At 43.2% G+C, this 19086-nt stretch overlaps 1 protein-coding gene across 1 annotated transcript in view; it reads left to right on the top strand.

Annotated features, from left to right (window-relative positions):
• TPCN2 (two pore segment channel 2) overlaps positions 1-17494 on the top strand; it is a 39567-nt gene extending 22073 nt beyond the window's left edge. The window contains exons 11-25 of the mRNA XM_066634008.1: positions 1362-1459; positions 1591-1672; positions 1786-1872; positions 2586-2705; positions 3607-3666; positions 3762-3890; positions 4825-4874; positions 10252-10351; positions 10481-10552; positions 12533-12606; positions 14231-14321; positions 14448-14530; positions 14986-15067; positions 15599-15684; positions 17298-17494. Of these exons, the coding sequence (XP_066490105.1) occupies positions 1362-1459; positions 1591-1672; positions 1786-1872; positions 2586-2705; positions 3607-3666; positions 3762-3890; positions 4825-4874; positions 10252-10351; positions 10481-10552; positions 12533-12606; positions 14231-14321; positions 14448-14530; positions 14986-15067; positions 15599-15684; positions 17298-17376 (1293 nt within the window). The 3' untranslated portion in view covers positions 17377-17494. The remainder of the gene's footprint in view (positions 1-1361; positions 1460-1590; positions 1673-1785; positions 1873-2585; positions 2706-3606; positions 3667-3761; positions 3891-4824; positions 4875-10251; positions 10352-10480; positions 10553-12532; positions 12607-14230; positions 14322-14447; positions 14531-14985; positions 15068-15598; positions 15685-17297) is intronic.
• The last annotated feature ends 1592 nt before the right edge of the window (positions 17495-19086 follow it).

Below are 19086 nucleotides of genomic sequence, written 5' to 3'. Positions count from 1 at the left end.
CCTCCCAGAAAGCCTGATGGGAATTGGCAACTTTACTCTCTCTGCTACCGCATGGTGAGATCAAATGCAGAGAGACTCAGCTTAGTGACAACAGCTTGCTTTGCTTATCGGGCAAGTCTTGTAAAAATCCTCTTGCAAAGACTGAATTGCCATGTTCTAACCTGGCTTCATTTGTATCATATTATTTCCATTTACTGGCCCATAACTTGCTGGAGAAAGCTTCTGATTAAGTGTACTGGACTTGAATCACAGATGTGAATGAGCAATCTGGTGACCTAATGATTGTGTTTGTGGACTTCATGTGAAGGAAGACTCCACCTCTCCTCTCCTCTCAATTGTCTTCTCACTTCACAGCTCTCTGATAAATGTATGAACTGCCTTTAACAACAGTTGTTTTTGATGAGGGAGCGTACAGAGTTTGAGCTTTGACATAATGCAACTCATTCCTTGATGTTGCAATCAGTCGAGAGGTTAATGTGTATGTTTGAACTCATTCTGTCTCACTGAGAGGATTGCTAATTTCTTACTAATTCTTCACCAGGTTACATGGTGGACAGTGCTGTATGGTGTATGTGATGCAGTGGCTAAGAGACTGAACCTTGAATTAAAACTTCTCCAGTTCAGATCTGGCCTCTAATCACCAGGTGGTCTTAGGCAAGCCCTTCCCTCTCAGCCTTCATTCCCCAGCTGCAAGATTGTGGTGATGATACTTTACCGCAGCGGTTCCCAAATGTATCCTGGTCACGATGCCCTTAGCTCCACAGGAAGATGGAGATAGCTAGTAGCACTCCTTGAGATCTCTTGCAAAATCTCGTGAAATCTCAAGCTGTTTTGTGTTATCTCAGCATGGCCAAGATGGTGGCACCTGGGAGAGCCACTGTGAGTTCGCTGGATATCACATTGCACATTTTGGGAACCACTGCTTTACAGGGTTGCTGTAAGGGCAACATCAGGAAAATACATGTAAAGTGCTTTCTGCACTCAGAAAGTTCTACAGAAATGTTGATTATTGTACTCTTGTGGGTGTGGGATTGGATAGTGTTATTCTCTCTTTGATCACTCAGTCAATTCTGGCATTAGCAAGATTCAAACCCTGGTGTTTCACTGATCTCAGTCTTCAGACATTCCTTTGGCTTCATCTTTAACTGCAGCAGTTTATAGATCTTTCAGAGCAGTGTAGCTGTGCTTAAGGCCAGGAGCTAATGATGGGGGTTTCATGGTGAGTGTTTGCCTCAAGCCTGGCCCTTTAATGCATATTGTGCTTGGTGTAGAATTTTGAAACGCGTTGCACCCTGTAGTTCTCCTCATTCTGATGCTTACATCTTTCTGCTATGTTTTGGGGAACTTTCTTCCATTTTAAGAAATCACTTCAGTCCTCACTTTTCCGGAGACGCTTAGGAATCCGGGCTGCATTTGAAGTTCTTTGTGCTTTGGAAGAGACTTCATTCAATAAGAATATGTAAGTAAAGAACATCTTAAGCCACTAGTGCTATGATAGAATTTTGTAGATAACGTGTTGAGGGGGGAAGAGGGTTGAGAGGAGAAGGAAAAGTTAATCTTCTCTTTACTGATTTGCTTTTGTTTAAATAGCCTGCGTGTCCAACCTGAAGCCCTGTTACAAGTACTGAAGAAAGTAAAAATGGATTCCTACTTCAAGGAAGCAATCATTGGGGTAGGAATCACCTTGCATTAAAACAAACATTATTTTTAGCTTATATCGAAGATGGTCAATTTGACAGACACACAAACTCTGTATGCTCATTTCTGTTTCTATTTCATACATAGAAACTTGTGTCATGTTCTCCAGGAGGGCTGTCGGTGTCTCAGTTTCAGATGCTCTTTGATGAACTTGACAAACTCCGAGTGAAAGAGGTATGGACCTGGCTAGTTCTCTGTAGCTCTATGAGGGTTTAGGCCTTCCTGAGGGAGCAGTCAGTATGGTAGCATGAGCATGTCTGAAGCTTGCGGGCATCCTCTTGGCCCTATAGAGTGAAATATTCAAATTTGCCTGTGTTGGTTCTATGTAGGATATTCCTGATACTACAGTTCCCCTTGCTTCTTCCCAAACCAGAGAATGTAGGGTTCAGTGGTGGCATCAAGTGTTAGCCAGGGCTGAAAGCTGCCTCTTGGAACTATAGATCAGGGTTGATCCTGGGGTGATGGCACCAATTGTGCCCAGTTGGGTCCTGCACATGGGGTCCCTGCACTAGGGCAGCAAGTGGATTGCCTGCTGCTGCAGCTGAAACCCTGTTTGTCAGCTGACACTTGCAAGGCTGGCATGGTGAGTGGAGCATCTCTGCTTGTAGGCCCTACAGCCTGTCCTGTGTCCATTTGGCCTGAAATGGGAGCCCCAGAAGCAGTTGGCGGTGACGTAATCATGCCATGGCCACCTACTTCCAGGTGCCATACTTTGTGGCGTGGTGCCACCAGCCCTGGGTGTGCCTGCTGCTTGTCCTGGTGGTGGTGGTGGGGCTATGGGGGTTGGGCCCTCCCACAAAAAATGGTGTCACATCAGGCCCTGTAGCTCCTCAGACCAACCCTGCTATAAATAATCCTGATGAGGGTTTTATATGCTTTCTTTTCAGCGTCCTCCCAGACCAGATTACCAGTCACCTTTACTGCAGAGAATTCAATTTCTCGTTGATCATCGCTACTTTCGGTATTTAGGGAATATTGTTGTTCTGGCAAACATATTCTGTGTCTGTGTAAGTAACAGTGTTTTTATTGCCTTTTTTGAGTATGTCTGGCATTATTTTATTTGTTTGCACATTTTTATACCACCCTTATTCCAAGGAGCTCAGGGTGGTATACATAGTTCCTCCCTTCTTTTTGTACTCACAATAACCCTGTGAGAGGTAGTGATTGGCCAATGTCAGTCAGGAATCTTCATGGCTGAGAGGAGATTTGAAAAATATTTATATGATACTACAGAAATCATGCTTATCTTGCTTTGGAAGAACCTTTTGGAACATTAGAGCTCCTATTCCTTTGTCTCCCAAAGATGTTGTTCTACAGTGGTGGGTGAACTTTGATCTCCGTTCTGGTCCTTATTGTTCTTTATAAACCACCTCATTATCATGCTGCATACCCACCATATCTATATCTGTATCTGGACACATGCTGGAGAATTCTGTTGAGTACTGCTGGATATTTTCATGAAGCTTCTATGGCAGCCAGCTACATTACTCAGGAAGCAAGCTGCCTAGCAAGCAGTCCCATTGCTTGTCTCTTCAGTATGCTTTGGAAACTTTTCAGAAACTTCAAAGTTGTTAATGTTTCCTTCTGTTATTTTCTAATGATGGCCATGCAGAGATGTACAAGAGACCACCGTTTAAGAACCAGTGTTATAGTGCATTTAAACTATCTCTATTTGAATATGCTTAATAAATATCAATTCCTTCCAGAATTGATTTGGACGTACTACTGCAGTAGTAGTTGCAACAAACTCCTTGCCTGAGTACTCAGTAATGTTCCCTAAATAGTTACTGCTTAATATTTCTGGTGTCCTGGTAACTTTTTAATATTTACTTTATGTGCTTGGTAAAACATGGTATGGACATTTGAAAATGTTTGATGCCGGATAACAAATGGTTCATTTCCCCCCAGGTGGCCTTAGTAACAGATGCAGATAAACCTCCTGCAATGCGGGATGACTACTTTTTAGGGGTAAGACCCATCACTGCCCTGTATGACTTTTACCAGGGTTTTTCTTTTCTGAAAGTTCAGCACTTAATTGCATTTTTGAATTCTGAATTTTCAAGGTTGTAAACTGTTTCTTCATTCTCTACTACCTGCTGGAAATGTTGTTGAAAATACTGGCCTTGGGAATGAAAAGATATTTATCCTATCCAAGCAACATATTTGATGGCCTTTTGACTGTTGTTCTGATGGTGAGTATTGCTGAGTAACTTCATTCATTCTGGCCTTTATGTAATCTGGAGGGCCATTGGCATCTCCTTGTTAGGTTGAGTAGATGGGGTAAGAGCTTATCCTGGGATTCCAGCTTAGATATGGTTTTATTCAGCATTGTCTAATCTGCGAATACCTTCTGGTTTGCAATGTGAGGATAGTCCAAAAGAGATACTCCTGAAAATATTAGATATCTAAATATATATATTATTTTAGGTTGTTGTTGTTGACTCCCCCTCTCCTTGACTAGGGGAGGGGAGGTTAGACTGCTGGAGATGAAATGAGAAGCAGGTTGTAGTACTTTGTTGAGTGTAGAGTAGGGGTGTCCAAAGTTTTTGGCAGGAGGGCCACATCGTCTATCTGACATTGTGTCGGGGGCCGGGGGAAAAAAATTAATTTACATTTAAAATTTGAATAAATGTACATAATTTAAAATGAATATATTAAAGATGAACTTACATTAGTGAATGAAGGTCTTGCAATAGCTCAAGTCCCGACCTTTCCTTTGCTACCACTACTGCATCACAGATGTGAAACGACAAGCAGTGGAGGGAGCCCTCATCCCACAGCTCACGCGAGAGGTCAAACGGTCACCCTCATGCTGAGAGCAGTTGCATCCGGCCAGTGTGGGCTCCAACAGATCTCTGGAGGGCCAGAGGCTCACTGGAGACTGGAGGCTCCCTGAGGACCGAATTGAGAGGCCTTGAGGGCCGCAAGTGGCCCCAGGGCCAGGGTTTGGGCACCCCTGGTGTAGAGGAAAGAAAACACTATCATGCTTGTTTAGGTTTGCTGTTCTTATCCCTGTAAATAATAATATTTTATATTGTCTGGCTGTTCTAATAAATTCAGCTCACTTAATTTGTGAGCTGTGATGAGAATTGCTACAGCTTTGATCCTTTCTTCCTTCCTTTAAAGGTTTTAGAGGTGTCAACATTTGCTGTTTATGGATTTCCTCAGTCAGGCTGGTATGTGACCTTTATAACCAATCATAGCTACCTATAAATTGATACAGATACAGTGCTGCCACCATCTGCCTGCCTCCCGCTGACTAGTGTGTGATGTGTTAGGCTTAGGAGGTCATGAGCAGGAACTATCTCTTGCCTGGCTCAGGAGAAGAGTATTTCTGCTGGGGAATCTGTTGCCCCAGAATCTGATGGGTTCTGAGCTGTCTGTGACAGATCAGGAGAGAGATCTTGGGGTGGTGGTGGACAGGTCGATGAAAGTGTCGACCCAATGTGCGGTGGCAGTGAAGAAGGTCAATTCTATGCTTGGGATCATTAGGAAAGGTATTGAGAACAAAACGGTTAGTATTATAATGCCGTTGTACAAATCTATGGTAAGGCCACACCTGGAGTATTGTGTCCAGTTCTGGTCGCCGCATCTCAAAAAAGACATAGTGGAAATGGAAAAGGTGCAAAAGAGAGCGACTAAGATGATTATGGGGCTGGGGCACCTTCCTTATGAGGAAAGGCTACGGCGTTTGGGCCTCTTCAGCCTAGAAAAGAGACGCTTGAGGGGGGACATGATTGAGACATACAAAATTATGCAGGGGATGGACAGAGTGGATAGGGAGATGCTCTTTACACTCTCACATAATACCAGAACCAGGGGACATCCACTAAAATTGAGTGTTGGGCGGGTTAGGACAGACAAAAGAAAATATTTCTTTACTCAGCGTGTGGTCGGTCTGTGGAACTCCTTGCCACAGGATGTGGTGCTGGCGTCTAGCCTAGACGCCTTTAAAAGGGGATTGGACGAGTTTCTGGAGGAAAAATCCATTATGGGGTACAAGCCATGATGTGTATGCGCAACCTCCTGATTTTAGGAATGGGTTAAGTCAGAATGCCAGATGTAGGGGAGAGCACCAGGATGAGGTCTCTTGTTATCTGGTGTGCTCCCTGGGGCATTTGGTGGGCCGCTGTGAGATAAAGGAAGCTGGACTAGATGGGCCTATGGCCTGATCCAGTGGGGCTGTTCTTATGTTCTTATGTTCTTATGCCCCACACAACAGCTCAGGTGCTGGGAGCTTTGGGGGTAATCTGTAGCCTGACCATTGCCAAGGTGATGATATCATCACCACATGTCACTCTCAGGAAGAATGCTATCAGCTCAACTGATTATGAGTGTCAGACAGGGGAGGAATGGAGGATGCAGTCAACAGCGAGGCGGGCGAAAGAATGGAGGAATGAGACAGACAAAGCCAAAAGGAGGAGAGAGAGCTTGGAGAAGGTGATTGGGAAAGCAGAGGAGGAAGAAAAAATCCAAAACGGGGGGGGGGGAGGGTTTGAGGAAGAGCAAAAGAAGGAAGGACAGATAAGAGAGAAAAAAGGAGTGACTGGGCAGAATAATAATAATAATAATAATAATAATAATTAATAATAAACTTTATTTATATCCTGCCCTTCTCCCCGAAAGGGACCCAGGGCGGCTTACAACATATTAAAAACATAATTTAACCACAAATAAAAACATATTAAAACACATTAACAGATACCCATAAAAACAGTAGTCAGATAAGAAGTCAGATAAAAAGAGCAAAACACGGCAAATCATAGAGGAATCAGGCCTGTAAAAATACTAAAAAGATATAGAAAAGATGTTTAAAAAGACCATGAACTCAGAAGGCTTGTTTAAACAAAAAGGTCTTCAGGCCTCGCCGAAAAGTCTCAAGAGAGGGAGCCATTCTCAAATCAAGGGGAAGGGCGTTCCATAACGTTGGTGCCACTACTGAAAAGGCCCTATTTCTTGCCGCTGCCCCCCATACCTCCTTAGGTGGCGGCACTTGTAAAAAGGGGAAGCAAGAGAGTGCCAGTCTCCTCCAGGGAAAAGGAACTGCCATAGAGTGGCTGCTCTCAGCTCTTTTAATTGGTTAAAAGAACTTGGGCTGATCCACAGGCGTCCTGGGGTGGGTGCCACCTGGTGCAGTGCTTACCTGGAGAAATGTGGCACTCTGGACATTTGGAGATAATGACATAATCATGTTGCCCCAACCTTCCAGGCCATCACATTGTTTTTAATACGAAAAACCTGCTTTGAGACCACCTCTGTTTCGCTATCTTTGGTCTGCTGGACCCAGTCACTTTGTGTTTTTGCCAGTGAGTGGCAAACCCCCCCCCCCCCCCCCAAAAAAAAAAACTATCTTTGATGAAAGTGCAAGGTGGCTGAGCTTGCAACAGACTGAAAACTGTCAATCAGAGACCCGGTTGGTTTGGTGTCATACCTCCCACTAGGGGAGGAAGGTATGAGTCAGCACCCATCTTGTCCCTAATGATGCCACTGGGCTGACTCCTATTGGCAGAATCCTCAGAGAAAGGGAGTCCAGGAGCTTTCCTGTGGAACTGAGGCAGGTCTGCTGGACTGGTGGGGCTGGCAGCAGGACCCAGAGATGACAAACCCCACCCTCCTTGAATAAACTCCATGTAGAAGGGGCTGATAGGCAAAGCCTCTGGTCTGAGGGACTCAGTAATCGACTCGTGCTAAGCCGCAATGGGAGGGGCATACCTGTGAACAGAAATAAACCATCTAAGCAGCATCTCTGTTGTTCTTGGTAAATCATTCGTCCTCTCTTGTGGAGAGCAGTATGTCCTTACCCAGCCCATACAATAAGGACCTGCCCTGTGGCACAACCTGTGGGTGCAGAGTCTGCCATAGACTCCTTTTTTTTGTAGCAGACATTTTTGAATGTGGGGGAGAGGGAGGAAATGGTTTGTAATAATAATACGCTGGGTTCCACAGGAGTCTGCAGACCCTTTAATAAGGAACTCTTTTAAAAGCCTGCTTGAAATGGAGTAGGATTCAAGAGTTGCAAGTTTGTGTCAGGAACACTGAACCTTGAACATGACAAATAACTGTGTTTCCGCCCCCTCCCTGCTTCATGCTAACACTTAAAATGATCAAATCAGTGTGATCTGGGCTCTCTGCACCAGCAATGGTGCAGTAATTAAATGTTAAAATTTCTTTTCGTGTTGTTGAATCGTAATCACAGCTAGTTTTCTGAAAAGTAGTTCCAACTGCATAGTTAAAGTGCGCTATTAATAATAATAATAATAATAATAATAATAATAATTAATAACAACAGTATTTATATGCTGCTTTTCAACAAAAAGTTCACGAAGCGGTTTACAGAAAAAAATCAAGTAACTAATGATTCCCTATCCCAAAAGGGCTCACAGTATAAAAAGATGCAACACCAGCAGACAGCCACTAGAAAAGATACTTCTGGGGTGAGGTGGGCCGGTTACTCTCCCCCTGCTAAATAAAAGAGGAGCACCCGCTTGAAAAAGTGCCTCCTAGCCAGTCAGCAGGGGTTGACCAACCAAAGTAGCTTAGGTATAGACAGAAATGATAAATTGAGAACACCCTATTATTTAAGTACTTACCACACTGCAAATTCCATATGAAGACCAATAAAAATTCTAAGCCAGTCACTAAGGGCCAAATCCTAACTAACTTTCCCACACTGACATAGCTGTGCCAATGTGGCAATGTGTTGCATCCTGCAGTTACGTGGCAGTCATGGAGGCCTCTTCAAGGTAAGGGAATGTTTGTTCCCTTACCTTGGTGCTGTATTGCCCTTATCTTGGTGCTGGAAAGTTGGTTAGGATTATGCCCTAAGAAGAATTCAAACATGACCAGCTGAAGTTGTGGTAATTCTGCTTCTAATCCTAAAGCTCGTTGCTACAAAGATGAAGTGTAACATAAGGGGGCAGCTGCATGAAGAATATTCTAGCAGTTCAGTCTGGCTCACAAGGAGAGTACTTGCACCAGAGGAGGTGGTAAAGGTCTGCTTGGTGATTGTAGGTACAGGCCTTTTTTGACCAATTACAGATGTCTATTGGATTTGGGTGTCTTTGCTAAACAGTGCAATTACAGAAAGTTTGGGAGGACAAATTCTTGCACCAGGTGTGATATTTTGGACAAGTTTGAAAAATTTCTTTTTTTAGGAATGTTCTTTTACTCTTTAGAGTTTTTTTTTTTACGCAATCACTTTTAATTCTTAGCACACATGCAGGACCTAGAACTTCTTATCTGTGAGTGACGATAGAAACTATAGTGTTGATAATAAAAGGAAAACGAACCCTTAGCCTGGAAGAACATCATTCAATTTCATTTTTAGCTTTTGCTTCCCTTTTTAACCTTTAATGTTCAGTTCATGCAGAACAATTTGTGCAGGCTCTTTGAATAAGTAAATATCTAAAATCCCTAAACTCCAGTAAACTGTCTGTTTGACCTATTTAAGTTTTAACATAGTGAAGGAAGTAGTTAAAAAAATAGTCAAAACTACTTCATAATAGTTGGAAAAATGGTTCCCTCCTAAAATGTAGTTAACTAGTAGTGAAACCTGCTGTCTATAAACTAGCTAGTTTAGTTTTAATGTAGTTAGTGCCTGTTAGTGCTTTCTGTGCACTTCTCTGCAGAGAGCTGGGTAATACAGATATTATATCAGTGTGGCCTTGTGTTAATAATAATAATAATAATAATAATAATAATAATAATAATACAGGTATTTATATACCGCCTTTCTTGGTCGTCAGATTTCTCCTCAGACTTTATTCAAGGCGGTTTACATAGGCAGGCTGATTAAATCCCCGTAGGGATTTTTACAATTGAAAGGTTCTATCTTTGAAGAACCACAACAGTCCAGATGTTTCACTCTGATCTGGCTTCACATTCTGGCCTCCATCCTCCTATGCTCAAAGCAGATGGAATAGCTTGGCTTCAGCTTGTCAGCTGCTTCAAGGTCGCACAGTACTGGTGGCCTCGAACTGGTGACCTGTGGATGTTATCTTCAGGCAAATGGAGGCTCTACCCTCTAGACCAGACCTCCTGCCCTCCTGTGTTTCTGTTTATAATATTTATACTGACATACACATGTGTGACTAAGGGCTCAATCCTATCCATACTTCCCTGGGAGTAAGCCCCATTGATTGTAATGGGACTTACTCCTGAGTAGACATGCATCAGATTGGGCTCTAAGGGCACAATCCTAGCATGACATTAGGGACTTACACCAGGCCAGAAGTGTCACAAAAGTGCCGTAAAGCATTTTCGTGCCACTCCGGAGGCGTGGCGCTAGCTAGCTCTGGAGATGACGCAGATCCAAGTAGCCCCATTGGGGCTGCAGTGGCTCTCCCTGTGGTAAGGGAGATCCATTCTCCCTTTCCCTCTTGCCCCGGGCTGAGCCACTAAGTACCCAAATCTTGCGCTGGATGCCTGTTCAAGCCCAAGTTAGGATTGTGCTGCACTATTTTATGCCTGTAGTTAACTAGAAGAGTGGTGCTCTGTTCTTATTGCTGGTTCCTCCTCCCAATTTTTACTGCATTAGTCTCTTGTCTTTTCTAGGCGTCCTGAGATGCAGGGCTTGCTGTCTCTGTGGGACATGGTTCGCCTGGCAAATATGCTAATTGTATTCAGATTTCTGCGGATAATTCCCAACATGAAGGTACTTTAGCTTCGTTGTGCAAATGTGTTTGAATGTAGTTGTGTTTCTTTCTCTCTGTCTTTTTTTTCTTTTAGAGACTATGATGGCATAACAAATAATAAACTAATGAGTTTTAAAAAATCTTTCCAGTTCATGTCCTTAGTTGCCAGTACGCTGCTGGATCTGGTGAAAAATATGAGAGCTTTTGCAGGAATCTTAGTGGTAAGTGAACACTGAGAGTGATGCATGTCTCCGTTTGTCTTCTCTGACACAGTTTTCTCAAAGGACGTTAGCAGCAATAGAATCTACATATACAAACTTAAGTAACTGGAATGAAATTGGTACAGCTGACTGTTGTCAGAATTGTTCAGATGCATGTCACATACTGTCTGCCCAGCTTTCCATCACTTCCCTTCTATGTACAGCGATCTGTATGAGGACTCCTGTACTGTAGTGGCTAAGAGACTAAACTATAGATCAAGACTTACCCAGTTCAAAGCTGGCCTCTGTGATGAACTCACCAGGGGCCTTAGGCAAGGCACTCCACTTTGGCTCCCCAGCTGTACTGCTTTCCAGCAAGTTAATATGTGTGAAGGTGAGAGTGCTACACAAATGGTAGGTGGTATGTGGGTGAGGAACATACATGGGACTGACATAAGGTTCTTGTTCTTTAGGAGTCATGGAATGTTGCAGTACATAGCATTCTGTTAGGATTCTGGGTGATGCCCAGGAGGCTTCTTCACTAACCGCTCTGAAGTGAAGCAAGTTAGGATGGGAAAGGGTTAAGCAGCTTTCTCTCAAACTCTCAACTCTCAGGTTCTCAAACTCTCAGGGAGTTTGAGGACTGCAGTAAGTCCTTGTGAGGGAGCGGGGAAGGCAGCAGGGGCGGAGGGAAGGCAGGCTCCCCAGGCGATTCCCAGGATCGCATTGCTAAGGGGGGGTGCAGGGACTGGCATGGACTTAGCAGTCCCTGCAGCAGCCTCCCAGGGGTGCGGGGAGCCCTGCGCAACCCTCTGCAGGGCTCCCCAGTCTTCAAAAAGTGGAAGCAGAGCCATTGTGCCCTGCCTCCACAAAACCAGAAGTGGAGTGTGATTACTTCGCTTTTTGAAGCAACTCTGGCTCCCGATTTTGCCTCAAGGTTGACTCCTGAAGCCTCTTCCATAACTGGATGTAGCCACAAGGCAGTGGAGGTTTGGGATCAGAGTTTTCCTTCACTCAGATGAGCTGCCCTCCCAGGCTAATGAGTCCCATCTACCTAGTGGCTGTTTAGTTGCCTCTTATGACAAGTGCAGCCAAACTGAGGGCCTATTCTTATCCCCCAGCCCCCAGGGGTGAAAGTAAGTAAGAGTACACAAAGGGAAAACTATTTTCAGTTATTATAATAAAGGGTGATGCTCCACCTGTTGACAGGTTGAGAAACTGCAAGGTGAAGTTACTCATTTCATTGAATCTCCAAAGTAGTTTGGGAGATGATTCATAGGACTCTTCTGTAGCAGAAACACAGGAGCCAGTACACTTGCCGTGCCCAATAACATTTTCATCTTGTTTGAAGGAAGGCCAGTAACCATTTTCGTGGTCTGATGAAAAGATTTCTTGATTAGCATTTCTAAAGGCTGGAGTATTGGGCTGCTTCAGATGATTTGTCTGCGTTTGAAATGGTGGTGGACCTCCCCAGCCCTGTGCCTTGGGTCGAAGGTCGCAATGGCACCCCCCATGGGATATTGCCCCCCCCCCCACTTACCTGGTGCCTTGCACAACTTCAGGATGCATTGGGAAAGCCTTCTGAAGATTCTCCAAGGCTTAAGACTGTGCTTCCGGCAAACTGGAAACACAGTTTCTGACCCCATTGGGAGCTTCAGAGAAGCTTCCATGGGGTCCTAAAGGTGCACGACACTCCACGCCTGGGGCATTTGCCCGATAGAGTGAATGGGAGGTCCGCCACTGGGCTGAAACAGTCTCAAGCATTCATTCCTGTGCATGTTAATGGTGCACACATGGTCCTGGCCCCTCTCTCATGTCTGGGGGAATCTTTTCTCATCATTGCATGGGGTGGGTATGTACTATGAGAGTATATCCTCCGTAAGACTGCTTCTCCAAATCATGTGCTGGAAAACACAAGTATGAATGATGATTATGGAAGTTACGTTGCACTATGCTAAATTTGCAGTGGCAAATGATGGATGCCTACATATTCTTCTTCAGGTGGCTTTCTACACATTTGCCATAATTGGCATAGAGTTGTTCAAGGGTAAAGTTTCTCCTGTGGGCAATTTCAGGTAAGGCATTTGCTAAATGTTTTGAATTCAGTCATTCTAATGAATACATGGTATAAAAGTAGAAGCCAGAATGCTTGTGTGTTATGTATAGCGCCTAGCATGAGTTAGAGCAGTTTTATCCCTCTTGAGTTTTCATGCTTGTTGCTCATCTTGGGTGCGTCTGTTCTCCTGAGTTAATCCATCATAAGCTAGAAAAGGCTCATTGGATCAAGATCAGTCCTCTATCTTAAGGTAGGATATTCTAGACATATGCCTTTCAACAGTGGTCCACAAATCTGCTCGGCATGGAAAGGATTTCTTTCCCCTCTGGCAAGTGTGATGAGGCCTCCCCTCTCACCCGTCCCTGTTTCAGTCCACTCATGCACACTAAGCAATGTGGCTTGCAACCCCCACCTCCTCTGCTTTCCTTCTGAGCACTTTGAAGCACAAGGACATTTTCTGTGCACCAGCCCTTCACTTACTGCTTCTCTGCTTTCAAGCCTGGTTGATGATGATGGTGGGTGGGGGGAGTTGCTGTGTGATGGGCAGTAAGAGCCCCAGCTTGGATACTAAGCACTGGCTGGTAGTGGGAAAGGAGGATGAATCGTTATGAGATTGAAAGGAAAAATCAGACATGGAAAGGAAAGGAGTCACTGTGGCAACTGCAGAGACAGACAGATGGAGGGAGAAGGAAGAAGCTCAGCAATCATGGGGCTCCCTCTCCAGCTCCAGGCTCAGGAAGGGGGCAGGGACCGGGGATGACCTGTGTGGTGCTGTACTTCAGAGAGTGCCTTCCCGAGTGGCAAGGATAATCCTCCTCTATTCTTCTGAAGCTGTAGATTAGGAAGAGAATAGAAGTTTGTCCTTGACACTGCTGGGCTTTGGAGGCACTTTCCTCCAAAGTTTCAGTGTGACATCAGATAAAAGACCCCAACCTGCCAAGGCAGGGTCTTGGTAAGCACACATTTTGGATGGCTTCCAAGTTCGGTCAAAATGTGTCGATGCTGCTTTCCCCACCATTTTCCCTAAAAAATTTTGAGAAGGTAGACTCTGTTCTCCCTAGGCAGCTTGTTTCATTGGTGAATTGATTTTATAATTAAGTGATGTTTGGCCTCCAGCCTGCCTGGAGGAGAAGGCGTCCGACCTCAGATTTGTGGAGACTGGCGTTGGTTACTCCATGGTGAAGAAAAAAGAACTTGGCATCCAGTCGGGAGCATTCTTTGCTTTAGTATGAATTCCTTCGGTCTGAGCCTTGGGATGGAAACATTCTGGAACTGAATTTTAACAACCCCTGGTTCAAATTAGGTCCTCAATTTGTCCAAAGGACCTAATTTAAGTCCAAATTAAGACCAACATCATTCTCCCTGTAGTTAAAAACCATTGCTTCTTGTCAGATCCTTGGAGTAAAAACATGATTTTTTTTTTCTTATTTACAACATGTGTTTAACTTTGAACTTTTTTCTGATTTTTGCTCCTCCTTATGTGCATTATAGAGAGGCTTTTCTGAGTGCCAAATTTCAAGGTTCTAATGGTTTCATCTTTATTTAAGATATCTCAGACAGTTCCTGTGCTAAAAGTATGCAGCCCCATAGCAGCATCTGACTCTCAGAGGCCATGTTGAAAAAACTTTATCATTTTTTTGCAGTGTAGTCAACACAACATCTCCCAACACCACCTTCCAGTGTGGATCATTTGAACAGCTGCAATATTGGCCAAACAACTTTGATGACTTTGCTGTGAGTGCATTCATTCAGAGTGCTTGTAATTGCACTAGATACCAGTTCACTAGTTTGGTGCCTCCATGTTATCACCATGTTTTCTGCAAATATCCGCTACGGTGCTCTTTCTTGCTTTTGTTTCAGGCTGCGCTGGTGACTCTGTGGGATGTGATGACTGTAAACAACTGGCAAGTGTTCTTGGAAGCCTTTTCCAGATATTTATCTCCGTAAGTAATGGACTGAAACCCTGCATTTGGCAGACTTCCCATCATCTCATTTCAGCCAGAAGTTCTCAAATTCTGTCACAAGTTGCAATTTATGGAAGGGAAAACAGGCTTGGGTTGCTTTTACATTGTCAAGAAGTTCTGTGCACTTCTACCCCAAGTGGTAGTAATCAGGTGGTCCTCAGGGATGGTTTCTAAATTACTCATCATGGTAGACCTACACACTTAGAAGTTCATGTTGAGTGAGCTAATCACACTGCCAGTGTCAGTGACACAGGAGGGAATTTTTAGAATGCTGTCATTCAGTGTTCATTAGCAGGGAATTCTGGAATTGAAGTGTGCCTTAATTATAAAGCTTACAGTACAGTGCTCTGCTGGTTCCCCTGCGCTGAGGTTACAGTGCCCATGTAAGTAGATCAATACAAATTTACATCCCCCTATTGTTTTTTTCTTTCCAGATGGTCAAAATTGTACTTTGTCGCCTGGTGGCTGATTTCTGCTATTATCTGGGTCAACCTGTTCATTGCTTTTCTTCTGGAGGTAATGTATAGGCCACTGCTAAAAGCAGTGGGGCTTATTCACATGAGACAGTTCATATGCTCTAGTTGGGGACATGCAAGCCTGGATGGATAAATGGAATAGACAGGAATGAGGTGCCTGTGGCCTGCTAGCTGTTGTCAAACTTTTGAATATTGTGACTTTTTAAAATGTAAAGTTAAATTTTATTTGATTTATTGAATGGATTTATACTGTCATTTTTCTGACCAAAGTTACCCTACGATGGGCTGGGACTATGTTTGGAGGCTGCTACTAAAGGTCTTCCCATTCAAGAGTTGTTTGTCCCAATCTAGAAATGTCCCAGTCAGCTACTACTGTTTTCATTTCTGCTTCTCACGGCAACTCCTCACAAAACACTGGAGACCCTTTTCTTGAGTTGATCTTTGGAGTCCTGCAGTGGGAATAAGAACTATGAGAATTGATGTACACATTTTCCAGTGTTCCCTTCTGTCAAAAGGCCATCTGAAATGGCCGTCATCCCCCTCCACGCACTTTCTCTATCTTGAATTACAGAATTTTATTCACAAATGGGATCGTCGCTGCCATCGGTCATCTCTCTCAGAAGACGAGTACCAGATGACCGTGGAACTCATGTTCAGGTGAGCTGGGGTATGCAAGCATTTCTTTTGGGATGCAGAATCTCTTTTGAGAAAATCTTGTTGCAGGTAAACTCTTTTAGGGCTGGGTGAATGACTCAGCCTTCTAGCCAATGCACATAGTGAATAATCGGCTGCATCAGCTACCCATGCAAAACTAGGCATACCCCCTTGTCTTTCCTGGCAGAGTTTTATGCCTTTAACAGCAGCCAGACAGCCAAAAATTTAACAGGTGAAGTTCCTTCAGTTCCTATTGAGGAAAAGGATGTTGAGGATGTGCTTGTTGAGGTGCAGCAAGAGATCTGGAAGCATTTGGTTCAGATCTCTCAATTCCATGTTCTGTGCCTACAGGATTTAAAGAAAGAAGAATTGAAAGTGGCAGCCACTCTTACAGGGGCATATCTGTCTATCCACCTACTAACCCCCTTGTAAATCAGTCTGTGCAGAGATCAAATTGCTTCTGTGAACATATGCCAGCGAGCCACTACACATGTAGCAGGAAAGCAGCTGCTCATTTTCTGTGGTATCTCTTCAAAACTCTGGCATGCTATCTACAGCAGGTATCACTGGAAAGCATACAATCCATTGCACTTTTAATACTTTCTTGGAAAGGTGTTCAGAACATTCCAGTTTGAATTCTGTTCATGTTTCCACAACTTCCTTTGCCATTGGGCTGCTAAACCCCTGCTAACTGGGTAAGAGGCACTTTTTAAGTGGGTGCCCTTCTTTTATTTAGTGGGGGGAGAGTAACTGGCCCTCCTCACCCCAGCACTGTCTTTTCTAGTGGCTGTCTACTGGTGTTCTTTTGCATCCTTTTAGATTGTGAGTACTTTTGGGACAGGGAGCCATTAATTGTTTGTTTTGATTTTCTCTGTAAACCGCTTTGTGAACTTTCCGTTGAAAAGCAGTATATAAATACTGTTAATAATAATAATAATAATTAATAATAATAAGGTTTGTGTTGCAAGAGTGGGATGCATTGTTTTAAACATTGCTTACTTAACTGCTAGAAAATCAGAACCTTGAGGGTCCAGCAGTAAAGAGGCAGTTCCAGAATTTAAAGTACAGGTCCAACCTTGTTATACATGGGTTTTTTATACACGGATTTGACTCAACACGAATGGCCACTGCAAAGGAATATGCTGATCCCTGCAGAAGGGGAAAAATGCAGCCCTTTAAAATCACAGTTAAAAAAACTGCCTTTTACTGTCGTAGTGAGACAGTCATGCAGGTGATTACAGGTATAACCTAATTATCTACTGATTTTTCTATCTCAGCGCTGATGAGAAGGGCCCTTTAAATGAAAGAAAAACAGTCCTTTAACAATAGCCTCGCAAATATTGAGACTCAGCCTGTAACTATTCTTTGCCTTCCTGAACTGAAACAGAACAGATAGTGCCCTTTTTTTAAAAAAAAATGTATATTTTAAGAATTATGGGATGGCCACAAAACATTTCTTGGAGTAAATATTGGGGTCAAACTCATTAAGCGTGTGCCGTTATAAAGCTTACCAATATTGATCAGATGAAACAGAATGGAATAACTATGTTTCGTCAGTTCAATATTGGAAGCTTCTGTTCTGCTGATGTCTTTGGCTCCTGTTTTTGTCTTTATAGGGATGTTTTGGAAGAACCTACTGAGGAAGAGCTGACTGAAAAGCTTCACCAGCATCCACATATGCACCTCTGTAAATGACGCATCAATGAAACAGCAGTCAGTGTTAGCATGCCTGCATGCAGGCTTTGAGGTCGAAAAATGTTGCAGATCTTTCTGAAAAGTGTTCTTTCTGTCTGATTTTTATTCTTCGTTGTCACCAGCAAGATAAGATTTTTTAAAGTTTGCATTTGTTCATTTTCAAATGTCTGTTAAAAATCCAAACTTGATTTAAAATTATTTTAAATGTTCTTTTTATGAAATAATGGAGTTGTCATTTTTTATTTTATTTTAACGGAGAGCAATGTGACAGGACAATTTAACAATTTTTTTTTAAAGAAAGGGAAATGTATAACCACTACATTGCACTTTAAATAGAAACTGTGGAAGTTTTATAACCGCTATGCTGGCTTGTTGCTAGCATTAAAAACTTTTTTTTTAAAAGAAAAAAACAAACAATCCCTGTAAATAGCTGAGCTGCCTTTTCTGGTATTTGTTGTGTGCCGTGCCAAGGACAGTGCCTTAAAGTTAACAAAGAGCTTAAGGAAAAAGGCTGGCCTCTCTAAAAATAATAAGAAAAACATTTAATGCTCAATTTTGGGACTGAAATAAAAGACCACAGTTTATCCTGGTAATTGTTCCAAAGTGGTTTATGTATGTTTAGACTGAAGACTAACACACTGCCAGTTGTAACATTGGTTGCAGTCTTCCTAATGCTGAGACTCAAGTGGTTGCCTTGGCCCTGGGACTACTCTGAAGTAAGTGGCTTGAGGACTGTAGACCTGTGATTACTGCTGTTGGAAGCCCTCTTTCATTTCACTGAATGCTACACAGCACTGTCGTGTGTGAGCCTCATGTGAGCTCTTTGACGTATAATGTGCGGCTCGCGGAAATATGTTTGGAGATGCACAGAAGCAGATTTCCATTCACAGTTTGATAACCAGGCACACAGATTAGGTGCACATCTAAGAAAGCATCAGCTTTGCAATGTAGTTTCTGCAAGCATGCACCTCTTTCTCATCATGTGAAGAAAAAAACACATCCCTGTCTGCTGTTTTTGACCCACTAGTCACGTGCATGATCTCATGGAGCATGCAGCTGGATTGGTGCCACTGTGTTTTGCATTTGAGTGTAGAAAATAGGAAGAATCACATCATTGCTCCCCCCCCATCTTGTAAAACTAAGAACCCAATCCTATCCAACTTTCCACCACCGATGCAGCCACAGTGTAGCCCTGATGTAAGGGAACAAATGCTTCCTTAGCTAAATTGTTTACAGTTACATTATCCTGTTGAAGCAGTGGTTATTAGCATCAACCATCATCTGCCTTTGAAATCTGATTTTTGCTAGAAAGTTAAATGTGGGGTCTTGAGACTCTTCAAAACTAACTTCCATTGATACTATGTTTGTGAAGACTGATGCTTAAAACCATGTTGAGCTACTCTTAGGTTACTCTTTAATGCCAAGTCTCTAGATAGGTTCTCAGTGTGTGGACTCTCGTGTTGGTGATTCCTGTTAGACATTGGTGAGACCAACTCCAATATTTTATTTTTTAAATGAAGGGAATTCAAGGTGTTGTGATGTCATCAAATGAAATTGGAATTGCAGTGGCAAGATCTAAGTTATTTTAATTGTAGCAACAGTAAATGTCTTTCGCCAGTAGTAATTTTCATATAAAATTATGCTGTACAGAAATGGACTTCGGTTCCATCATAGTGTGTTCAAGACCTAGATGTTCAAGAGCTTCAGAAT

The sequence above is a fragment of the Tiliqua scincoides genome, chromosome 1 (assembly GCF_035046505.1).
Source record: "Tiliqua scincoides isolate rTilSci1 chromosome 1, rTilSci1.hap2, whole genome shotgun sequence".
In the NCBI taxonomy this organism is placed as follows: domain Eukaryota; kingdom Metazoa; phylum Chordata; class Lepidosauria; order Squamata; family Scincidae; genus Tiliqua; species Tiliqua scincoides.
The sequence above is the reverse complement of the archived record's forward strand: the minus strand, read 5'-3'. Positions and strand labels throughout refer to the sequence as shown.